This window comes from Rhipicephalus microplus, chromosome X, assembly GCF_043290135.1.
Source record: "Rhipicephalus microplus isolate Deutch F79 chromosome X, USDA_Rmic, whole genome shotgun sequence".
Classification (NCBI taxonomy): Eukaryota; Metazoa; Arthropoda; class Arachnida; order Ixodida; family Ixodidae; genus Rhipicephalus; species Rhipicephalus microplus.
This window is the reverse complement of record NC_134710.1, coordinates 120,716,016-120,728,687: the sequence shown is the minus strand read 5'-3', so window position 1 is coordinate 120,728,687 and position 12,672 is coordinate 120,716,016. Positions and strand designations below refer to the sequence as shown.

The 12,672-nt window shown below is 42.8% G+C and overlaps 1 protein-coding gene across 5 annotated transcripts in view; it reads right to left on the bottom strand.

Annotated features, from left to right (window-relative positions):
• Positions 1-12,672, bottom strand: part of mxt (Eukaryotic translation initiation factor mextil) — a 172,346-nt gene that overhangs the window by 131,139 nt on the left and 28,535 nt on the right. For all 5 annotated transcript variants that reach the window (XM_075877529.1, XM_075877532.1, XM_075877530.1 and 2 more), the window contains 2 exons: positions 4,295-4,455; positions 4,084-4,145 (listed from right to left, as the gene is read on the bottom strand). In XM_075877529.1, coding sequence (XP_075733644.1) covers positions 4,084-4,145; positions 4,295-4,455 — 223 coding nt within the window. The remainder of the gene's footprint in view (positions 1-4,083; positions 4,146-4,294; positions 4,456-12,672) is intronic.

Here is a 12,672-nt window from a genome sequence, read left to right as displayed (position 1 = left end):
GCCTCTGTTATTCCGCCGCCCAGACATTTGGCGAACGCTGGACAACAGGCCCATCTGCTTCACCATGTGGTGTCGCTGGCCACGTCACTCGCCCCTGCCACCACTACCTACCTTCTTTTTTCAACGAAATGACCACGCCCGCTCCCTCATCGCCAAGCACACCACCGACTGCCATCTCGGATAATCGCCCCTCCTCTTCTAGTGCCCTACCCCCATCTCCTCGACGACACTTTTTTGTCCCCCATGCGTCGGCACTCTGCTAGAGAGGAGAGAAACTATGCTGCAGCTCCGGAGGCAAGAGCTGCAGACAAGTCGGACTGCCCAAGGCCTCCATGTGTTTCGCCGCAAAATGTTATTGACGTCGTCGAAAGAGCTGCCGTCGTAGCACTTATTGACACAGGAGCTGCCATTTCCATTGTATCAAAGTGAACTTCTCGCTCTTCTGCAAAACTTCCGCTCAACTTTCAATTGCACCTGGCCAACCCTGGGCTGCACGAAGAGCGCCACTCACCACGTCGACCCCGGTTCCCATGCTCTGGTACACCAACGACCCCATCGGGTTTTCACGGCGGAGCGCAAGATTAATTCAGTCGAAGTAATTCAGCACGAAGTAATTCAGTCGTCCCAAGGACCCTGGTACTCTTCCGTAGTCCTATTATGCAAAAAGAACGAAACCATAAGATTCTATGTCGACTATCTCCGCCTCAATAAGATAACCCGAAAGGATGTGTACTGGCTTTCGCGCATCGATGATGCTCTTGACTGCTTACAAGACGCAGAATATTTCTTGTCCCTAGATTTACCCTTGGGGTATTGGCAAGTACCGATTGCTGACACTGATCATTCAAAAACTGCTTTCATCATGCCTGAAGGACTAAGAGTTTAATATCACGCCATTCAGATTGTGCAAGACCCCAGCTACATTCGAAAGAATGATGGACAACGTCCTATATGGCTACAAGTGGAACATTTGTCTTTGTCACCTGGACGACGTCGTAGTCTTTTCTAGAGATTTTCCAACTCGCCTTGTCCGCCTTCGGGAGATTCTGACATGCTTCAGCTCAGCTGGTCTCCAACTCAACATAAAAAAGTGTCAGTTTGAAGCATGCCAATTGATACTGGGTCAAATCATTTGCAAAGAAGGCGTTCTGCAGGACCCAGCAAAACTCCGTGCTGTGGTCGAATTCCTCGAGCCCCCTTGCATAAAGACGCTTCGAAGTTCATTGGGCTGTGTTTTTGCTTTTCCTTTTACGTGTTTTTCCTTTTACGAACCTTCTGATAGCTTCCAATGGCCCGTCTGCTAGGTCACGAGAGTGCGACACATCTTTCGAGATTCTTCGGCACTTACTAACATCTTCTCCGATACTTTGACCCGGATGCACCCACGAAAATTCATAACGATGCCAGCGGTGTCAGCCTTTGTGCCGTGTTGGCTTAAAAAAAGCCGGGGTACCAAGAATACGCCGTGGCTTACGCGAGTCAAACACTGAAGAAAGCCAAGTGCAATTATTCTATCATAAAAAAATACCTCGCCATAATTTGGGCTTTGGCTAAGTTCCGTCCATACCTTTACGGCCGCTCTTCCAATGGCGTCATGAATCACCACACTTTGTGTTAGCTCTCATCGCTGAAAGATCTGTCAGGACGACTCGGTCGCTGGGCACTGAGGCTACAAGAGTACGACGTTCGTGTTGTGTACCGATCAGGCTGAAAGCACTTTGACGCGAATGCTATTTCTTGCTCACCTCTAGCATCCGCCATGGCTTCACCGCCCCTTTTGGTCTTCCCAGTCGCATCACCGACATGTCAGCGGAGCAACACAAGAATACGTGGGTTTGTCACCTGCTCGGCTTTCTGGCAGATCCATCAGCTTACCCCACTTCCAGAGCCCTGCATCATCAAGCGCCACATTTCGCCACTCGAGATAGTCTCCTCTATCCGCAGAATTACATATCTCATGGCCGGAGGTGGCTGCTTGTGATACCTCGTCACATGCGAATGCAAATGTGTGCTGCTTTACAGGCCAATCCGCAAAGCACTCACGCTGGCCTTCTCAAGACCTACACCCGCTTGCGTCAGAGGTACTATTGGGGCAGAATTTATCCGTATGTGTGCAAGTATATCCACGCTTGTACTGCCCGTCAGCGACGAAAGGCTCCCCTTCAGCAAGCTGCTAGTATTCTTCAACCTCTCTTGTATCTGACGCGTCCATTCGACTGCGTTGGCATTGATTTGTACGACCCGCTTCCCTCGACCACATCTAGAAATAAATAAACCATCGTCGGCGTAGACCACCTTACGCGTTATGCAGAAACGGCAGAATTGCCCACAAAAAAAAGTCAGAGAAGTTGCGTTTTTATTCCTACGCAACTTCGCCCTGTGCCACAACGCACCCTGTAAACTTCTGAGTGACAGAGAATATGTTTTTATGTCCGTAGTCGTCGAAGCAGTGCTCGTTCAGTGTAACATCATTCACCATAAGACCAGCGCATATAACCCGCAAACCAATGGCCTAACAGAATGATTCAACCGCACTCTTGGTGATATGCTGATGATGTACACCGCATCCGACCAGACAAACTGGGACGCCGTCCTTTCGTTCGTCACATATGTGTACAACACTGCAACACAAGCGACCATGAGGTTCTCACCGTTCTTTCGGACGCGAACCATCACGCATGTTTGACACCATGCTTCCTCACAAACCCGATGCCTCCGAGCACAGTCCAATTTCTGACATTGCCAGATACGCACAAGATTGTAGACAGTTGGCTCGTTGCTTTACGAGCGAGGACCAAGGTCGCCAAAAGCTTAGGCGTGACAACGACCAACCTCATGCTATTTTTCAAATGGATGCCCTAGTTTGGCTCTGGCTCCCACTGAATACTCCTGGCCTGTCCTGCAAGTTATTGGCCTGCTATCACGGCCCCTACTGCATTGTTGCTTGGACTTCTCCAGTCAATTACGAGGTTGACCCCTTGACACCATCTGACAACATGCGTCGTCGCGGCCGAGAAATCGTCCATGTCTCTCGCATCAAGCCCTGTTATGACCCGACTATACTATCAATGCCTTAAATCACCAGGATGGCCCCTCTATTCCCCTGGGGCAAATGTAGTGAAGGAAAGACGACGACGAAAGACACGAGAAAGCAAGCAAGCATCAGCGTCAGTAGCAGCACCAGACTCGAGCTCGCGCTTGCACAAATTTTGGCTGCTTGACGCCCGCCGCTCCTCGACGCTTCACGATTAACGTTTGTAGAGCTTCCCTGACATCCAGCATCAATAAACCACGTTATAGAGACGTTTCTTTAGCACAAAGACTATTATACACAATTGCTAGAGATAACCACGTCGTGTCACAATGAATCTGGTCTCTGAAGATAATATTCAGTGTGATCTATGCATTTGACTCGCAATGACATTGATATGACCAGAACTGAAGATGGTGGAAACAAAAGTATGAGTGTTAGTTAGTCCTAAATTGTTCTGTTTCTATCTGCGAGTGCTGTACATCTTTATAAGCAGGTCACCATACTGTCTATGCTATGGGACGTCATAGAAATTTAGAGATGCATTTTTCTATTGCCAAAATAAAGAATCATTAATTCCACGAAGAAACCTTTCAAGAAAAATTATATTGATAATTACTGCAACCTTATGTGCAAGAACCACAATATAATTATGTAAGGCTTGCTGTAGTAGAGGGCTCCTGATAATTTTGACAGCCTAACATTCTTTGACGTGCACATGAACCTAACTACATAAACCTCTAGCATTATCGCCTTCATCAAAAAATGTGACCACTGAGGCCATGATTAAATCCATGACCTTCAATTCAGCATTCGAAATCATAACCATTGTAAAACCGCAGTGATAGGAATATTATATTACAATTATAGCCATGATAACGCCTTGACCTAAGCAGCAGTAATAAAAAGCACCATTGAGTAAATACACAATTTAAGAAAAAAATTCTGGAAGGACACTAAAATTTGGCATGACAGTTTAACTTTCACAGATAAACCGGAGAAAAAAGTTGAAGCCAGCTACTTGAAGTTTATTAGGGTAAACGTCTTCTTACCTTTTCCGGAATCAGAGTTTCGAATAACAATTTCATCTTTGAGAAAGTTTCGGCCTGGAATCCTGAAAACAAACAAACAAAAAGAAGAAAGAACAGACACAAAACTTAATGTCCGCTAATCTCATTATGGATACAATATTACAAGCGTAATGGGACAAAAGTAGGAATGCAAAGAAACAGGAAAAAGCAAAATAGAACTTTTGAAACTCACTTTGCAGGTTTACCAAACTTCCCCGAGCTCTTCAACACTTCTGTTGGCTGTAGCGAGAGTGGTGGTGATGTTGCAGGTGCAACAGGTGCCATGGGGTGCTGCTGCTGACTTTGCTGCGTCTGCTGCTGTTGATGATGCTGCTGCTGTTGATATTGCTGAGGCTGTTGCAAATAGGCCATTGATTTGGTGGGGTGTTGTACACTGGCCTTAACTAATGACTTTTCAATAAAAAAAAGAGTATCCAAAAAGTGCTAAATGTGGTTGGAATGTGAAAAAAACCCTTGTGCAGACACACCCAAACACTGGGTAGTCAAGCCTTTCTGCTACTCCCTTTACATGAACTTATACAGGAAGTAGTTCCAGAGCTAACCCATGAAATACAAATTGCTTTGGTCTAAGACTGTGGTTCTGTGGCTTGTGATCCGTCTCCTACACATTCATTCTGTGGTACAGTCATGTAAGGCACAAAAACTAGCACAATCTTGCTTACTAGCTGCATCATTATTGCCTAGCAAGACTGCCGACAACTAAACATTGGCCCAAAGAAAAGGGAGATACTGCGACTTTGTGCACGTTATCTCAAAACTGATAGGTGAAAGGTTATTTTCCATATATTGGGGACACAGAGTAGGGTAAATTACTAAAAAGAAAAAAATCTAAATGTTTTTTTTTTTTTCTTGTTTGGAATGATAAGGCCTTCCTTAACAATATCCAGTGCCCCACACACTTTTTCGCGTTTTGAGTGAGCCAAAAAACAAGGTTTTTGAGACCAAGTGAAGAGCATCGAATCCCCCTTACCTCATACTGTGCACAAACTGACCTTTCTGGTTCAGATGAACTTTAAAAAAAATTGAAACTGCTGGTTTCTCTGAACATTGAAGGTTTAAAAACAAATATTCTAGCTATTCAAAGACACAAGGTGCCGTTTTTTTTTTTAACACGCATAGCATTTACAGAGTCCCCTTGCATTGTGTTTATGATACGCGCAGAGACACAGTTCTGTGCATGTACTTTGAGTTTAGTTGCACCTTTCTTGGTTTTATTCCAGCGGTAAAAGATATCCTTGTACAGTAGACTCTCAATGATTCAAACTCTGATAAATATTAATTTTGGTTAATTCAAACAAAGTTCAATTTTTTTATTGGCCCTCTATTCATTCAATGTATTTGCAAGCCTTTTAATTCAAACTCCATCATCCAGTTAATTTATATCGCAGTTCCATTCTTTTCGCAGTTCCATACCAGAAAATATCTGCTACTTTCCAATTACAATTTTAAAATTTGCGTGCTTATATAATCCTAACAGTCGAAATAATTCAAAATAAGCACCTCAGACTTTCAAGGAAAGGCTTTGCTAGTAAACAAATGTTTGAAACGAAGCACACGCATGGTAAACCGTGATGCTTCCCAAATGGTATGGAGAGCTTTGTACTGAAGGCACATACTTATATGAAAGAAACAGTTTGCAATTCACGATTTCTTTAGGTCTGAACAGCAGTAAATGACCGATAAACTTGTGGACCTTACACCTCTGCTTTGTGTTCATCGCGTGCAGTTAGGGTATAAAAATGCTTAAAAAATTTTCAAGTCTGATAAAATGAATGCCTAATCATAATGTGTGGTGTCACCTCATCCACAGTCATATATTTGAGAAATTCTGATAATTCAAACTTCTTGACAATTCAAACAAAAGTAAGAGGTTCCTTCGAGTTTGAATTGAAAAGAGTTGACTGTATTGCAAATCAAGTAAATTTGTTAGAAAGCACAGTGTTATTGGAAATTGACTCACTTTGGCTACTAACACAAATGAGACCAGGGGTGCTTCAGCGAGTAAGCTTTGTCCTGATTTTGCATCACCAAAATGACAAAACGTTACCTCTAATGATATGTAACTTTTACAAATCGTGATTACAAGTATTTCTGTCTGCACAGGATGCAATGAAACAATGATGCTCATGAAGAACAGAACCTAACATGTTCCTTCAAATGAAAACACTCAGAACTACCACCTTTGAAAGCTTTCCAACTTTTGAAAAATAAAAGCCTGCATAGCCAGAGCAAGCATTCTAAATACCTTTTGTCATATCATCGAGGAGCAACACTGCAATATAATTTGTCGAGATCAATCGCCACTGACAGTATTTAACAAGGATATGACAAAACAAGCCAGGGAACCAAAAAAGCTAGAGAAGTACTGAAAAGCTGAGGCGTGTGATGACTATATCACAGGCTGCTATGAATTAAATTATTCAGTACATCACCTTTTGAAAAAATCATGAGATAAACCAGTTCTTGTTTAATTCTCAATATCTTGAAATCAATTCCTTTTCCCTTGCATTTGCATCATTATCGAAGAAGTTGAAAAAAAAAAACTGTTACTGTTTGTTTTTTTACCAGACTAGACTAAACATCAACATGAAGCCACTGAATTAGAATGGTGTGCTTATTCAAACTAGGCTATATTTTGTGGTGGGTTTACTGTAAAAATAGTGACAGAAACTACATGTTTTGCTCAAAAATTTGCAAAAAGTATCAACACTTGAAATACAATTGTAATTCTGGTTCTATTGCAAGAATAGATGCCAACAAATGAAATGAAAGCAATCTGAACACTTTACACAGAGCAGTTTTAGAGAAAATGGGTCTTAAAGAAACCTGAAAATACATGGGAGCTACAAGGCCTACCTTGTGCCCTTACAGAGGCCCTCCAACACTATTGAAGCACCTATTTTTTATTTCTGGTTTGCGTAGATCGATAGCTGGAGATTTTAGCATAGGTCTAAGCACCGATATCAAATGATTTAGTAGTTTATAAATACAATAAAGACACGACATCACTGGGGACCCCATCACTACGTAGTGGCATTTGCCATAACTTTACGGGTGAAAACGACGCCGGAAGGTTGCTGCCATATGATTAGATAAATGTAACGTTAGAGGCGATCGTGGTTTAAGATCAAAACTGAGGTTACTACTGTTTAATTTTTCTTTTCTGTGCTTTTTCATTGAACCCTGAACAGACACGGCCACAACAGAAAAAAGATCACTGACTACAAAGCACGACAGAGACACTGGCTGTCATTTTGCCACTGGATTTATGGCTCGCACGGATCGGATGTCCACATGAAAGACCTCTCCTTCTCTTCTTGTTTTTGGGAGTTTGCAAGCTTTTTCTTTTCGCATGTGCGCTTTTGAAGGGGTGCAGTGCACAATTGTTGTTTGTCCGGCAGCTCGCCGAACAACGCGCGAAGGGTCAAGAATACTTCACTATCCTGGTCTCACAAGTTGGTCTCACAAGTTCCTTTCTCAGAATAAGAGAAGAGAGTGACTTTGAATGTTGTGAAAAACAACAGAAGATACCTCGCTTCAACACAGTAGCCCCCGCTCACATTCTGGAAAGCCAGGCATCGGGCACGTTCATTACTTTGGCAACAAGGTCAACATTACTTGCAAAAAAAAAAAAGCAACAATGGGGTGCAAGCTTTCCCTATATAGGCGCTTCCAGCTTATTTCATTGGGGCAACCTTCTGACGTCATGGACGAGTTAAATGTAGTCAAGCGACCCTGCGAAAATAGAGTTGAGGATCGGCAATTTTTTCTTGCATTTTGAATTTTCTAAGTCGAATACATTCAAACGTCGTTATAACGAAGTTGAAGGGGAGCCACAATATTTTTGTTATATACATTATTTCGTTATATCGATTATAACAGTTAGTGGCAATGTATGCTCAGATGGGCGCACACTTATAAGCATACAAAGAAGGAAACCGCCTCCCTGCCTGATGTACCGCGACGCGACCACGCGTGCCACGGAAAATAAACGCAGTCGAATATAATTAATTCGAACTTTCGGGTAATTCGAACTCACGCTGAAGCCCGTCAAAGCTATTAGTATTCAAATGAGCGAAAACGCCCTGTAATTCAAACGCACAAGCACTTGCGACGGTTCATTCGAACATACCGCTCCGAAAATGCTCTCAGCACCATGCCCAATCCTGCGGCGGCACCTCTCAACGCTGCGCGCGAAGAAGGAAAAGAAGAAAAGAAAAGTAAAGACTGAGGCGGATTGTTTGCTCTCTTTCAAATGCCGACCTGCGACCTGCCTGTGCCACGCATCTCCCTTTTCCGTCTCTGCACGTAGGGACCCTTCTCCTTTCAAGGCCGCGCGCGCAGAGAGAGAGGGAAAAAAAAGCTGTCGCAGAGAGTCCTCCTTTCTCGGTGCAGAGGGTAGTAGCCATGGTAGCAGTGGAGACTCAGTCGTTGCCATCTTGAGAGGGAAATCACTTTGCACCGCGGCGCCGCTTCTCAGTCATGTGACCTGCTGAGTGCTTACTCAATCCTCTTCGCTGGTTGTGTGAGAAGGACGGCTCTCTCGGTCGCGCATGGCGTGGCTGCAAGGTCGGCGCGGGAGTTTTGAAAGAGCCGCGATGAACGAGCATCAAACTCCGCAGAAAACATATTTAACACACCACGGTAGTTTTTTTTTGTAGACTATTTGATAGACTAATTCAGTTCCTTATATCCATTTACCAGTCAATATTACTTCGTTATGAGGTTTAAAATGCATGGTTCTCAATAGAGCTTTCAAGGGGAATTTCATTTACTTCGTTATATCCATTATTTTGTTATATCCCGTTACATTATAACAAGGTTGGAGTGTAACTTCAGACTGCGGGCCGTTATGACTGCTGTTTTTGCTGCATTAGCGTGTCTGTACTTTAGTCTACACAACCCATGAATAAAACATGGCGGGTTGAATAGTGTTTGGGGGCCCCTTTAATGCCTTAAAAACAGTCATGCTTTTAATTTTAAATTGAGTACTATAAGAGAAAAAAGCACCCAGGACATTTTGCTTGTGTAAAAGCTGAACTTTTGTTTAGCCCAAGAACATAACCTCTGATAAGATGTTCAGGCATGTATAGTACGTTTTGCCACCTACAAATAAATTTGTTAAATTTCAGGGGTAAAGCATTATCGAGCAGACATTCAGAATTATCATAAAGCCTACATCCAGGAGACTCGCCACAGGGAGTGCATTTGAGGCTATTGAAGCAAACCCTAACTGAAAAATCAGAAAAAGGTCGACCTAAACTCAAACCAATATTCTTAGAACATGCCTGAACCAAAATCAATCGTCATCTAAGTACTGACAATTTGGTGTGAAACAGTTACTTTACAAAGCAAGGACAGGTGCCAAAGAGATAAATGATATTTTAAGATTACTTTTTCGGTTGGTGCATCCCACCAACGAACTCTGCTGCATGCAAGACTTGTAAGAAAGACATTTTAAGGGCTAGTTTTTCTTCGTTAGACACAATATTAATGAGAACTAACAGACTACACCAAGGAAAGCATAGAGAACTTTACTATTAGTAAATTTAATGTAAACGTGAAGGAAGAAAAGGGGACGAAAAGATAACTTGCCATGGGCAGGGACCGAACCTGTGACCATCGAATAACATGTCAGATACTCTACTATCTGTGCTTAGTAGGTAGAGTAAAACTTGTGATATGAAAAATAATGTACTGGTAACCGTAGAAACATTGAGACAATCACCTTTGCAAATTCTTTCACTTTCCCAAGATTTCACAAGATGAGTACTGGGCGCATCAGTATATAAAATTAACAACATTTCTGGTCCGCTGCCATAGCTCGGAAAGCCCAGAGGCACACCCCTGAGGCTAGTAGGTGGCCAAACACATCTGGCACTACTCTCATACTAATTTCACTATTCCAGATTACAGCTCCTCTACATTCATTTAGGGCTAGCAGAGTGTAATTGTAAAGTCGACCATGTCAATAGACCTCTATCGAGGTACATCACAGCGTGACGTCACCGGTGCACTAGAGGCGGTGGTTGGCAAAACACTCCCGCCGGTGGCTAAGTGGGGTTCAGTCGCTCGGTGCTAGGGGCAAGTTTTTTTTCTCTCTTTTTGAAAGCTTAATCTTGATCTCACAATGGCAACATTAGCTGTGGTATGTGTCAGAGAACATCTAGGTGCATGGTAAAGTGCATGATGAAATATTTGCCACGCTGGCTGTTTATCTCAGAAGTGAACACACGTGGCAGCCTATGGGAGGAACAGCGGCATAGTCTTCAAAAATGTGCAGTGTTGACTGTGGCGTGTAGTGTGCGATGAAAGGCATCGGCAATATTGGTTCACCTTTATGGACAGTGAAACTGGGAATATTGTGCGTGGTGTGTGCAATGTGAATAATGTAATGCATCCTTTTTGCGAAAACACTGGTATTCATTCTAGCCCGGTTGCATTAACCGCTTGTCCATGAGACTTCACGATCTAACATTTTAGTCAAGGTAAGAATGCATTTGACGAGATCATCTGCGAGTAGGTACATCTCAGCGTATGCACGGCGCGCAGAAAGATAAAAGTGCATAATCTCCGGGTGATATATACGACTACGCATGAGCTATAAGCATGTTGTAGCATTGCCGAATCTGCATATACGCTTCACTGCGGCTATAACTCGTATTAATCATATTAAAAGAAAAGCGGCGCACAAAAAGACGAAGATAAAGAAGAGAACCACACACAGCGCTGCTGTGCAGCGCTGTGTGTGGTTCTCTTCTTTGTCTTCGTCTTTTTGTGCGCCGCTTTTCTTTTAATATGAATATACACCAACTCGCCCAACTTTCTAATCTGTTACAATATAACTCGTATTATCGGACACCTGATACGTGTTAATGGAAACAGCGGAGATTTTCATTCTATCTACTTTGTACTTTTAGGATTCGATCCTTATGAAGTGACAATGCACACTAGAAGTTTGTATATCAAGCCTAAAGGAGCAATATAGGTCCGAAAACTTGTTGTAGGTATCAAATGCAGCAAGGTAACTGCCAGATAATAATTAAGTGGTCGGGTTTTACATCACATGAATTTTCACTGGGTTATTGAGAAACGCAGCGGCAGAATTTCACTTTAATATTTACGAGGATATGATAACCTCAGCCTTACGCACGGCAAGAAGTGCTTTTTTTTTTTTTTTTTCATTCATCTCCGATCAGACTTTTGCGCAATGATTGAGAATCTTATCCATGACGTCAAGCACGGCAGCTCAAAACCATGGTGCCGCCAATGCTGTACCTCATTTAAAACTGCCTTGCACATGCCACGATGGCAATTGAGTACTTGCCATGCAAATATTTCTCAAAGTGCCAGTCACCGTATACAATAAAAAATGTTCACTTTCGAAAAAGATTTTTTTTATGATCTACGTGGGCGAAGTCCACTGCATTCTAGTCGCGTCTCTCAGTACTCTGAATAATGTTTCTCCATCCATCCATATACAACGAGCAAATTTCCACACAATGAGCAGTGACTCTTCCACGACCCATTTCTTTCAAAAGCTGCGACTTTAGAACATAGCACTGTCAAAATATCTGTTGAAGGAATGCAGACACGCAGCTCTCTGTGCAGAAAAATGCCGCCGGTGGAACTTTCTTGCCAACCAGCACGTGCTCCAAGAGAGGGAATGGTGGGTGGGGTGCCCGCAGTAACATCACACTGTTTACAAACAAGGAAAGGTCTATTATGAACTGCAGCTGAGATACTTCGGGGGCTCTGCAGAAATTTCCATTTCCCTGTTCGACCATTAGGTCATTTCACTACTCCTATTGGACAAACCATGATATAAACGCTGTGACATATCAGAGAGCAAAAATAAAAAGACTCTTCTTGAAAAGTAAACATATAGGAATATGATTGATATGTGGTGTTAACGGCCCAAAACCACCATATGATTATGAGAGACGCCGTAGTGTAGGGCTCTGGAAATTTCGACCACCTGGGGTTCCTTATTGTGCACCTAAATCTGAGCACACGGGCCTACAACAAACATATAGGAATATCAATAAGTTCACTAGCATGGCTTCTCGTAGCAATACTACAGTTGTTGAACGATTGAGGTCTTCACCTCTATACACAGTAACAATAGCTACAAGTGGCACAGGAGATCTGCATTTTTTGTGCATGTGTGTGTTCTATGGTTTAATGCATGCCTGCTACCTCCAAATAGAGTATAACACCATTTTTCATCTACAAATCGTTCCAGCCCCACAATGTGTATCATTCTGACCACCTTACAAAGATTGAATCAGCAAAAAGCTTTGCTCCAGATATACTTGTGCAAGAATATTGTTGTGCTGTTTAACTTTTCAATTGTTCAGAATAAGTGGCCGCACCTGACTTTATATCAGAAAAAAAAAGAAAACTGAGTGAAGTGTGAATTGCCTGTTTTGAAGTTAGCAATGGCATGTGAACTTGTGTTCATGTATCTTAGCAAAGAAAGTGCTGTCTGGACCGAGCACATGAGCTAGTGACTTCATAACATCACCTTTTATTGGCCGTGCGCCACAT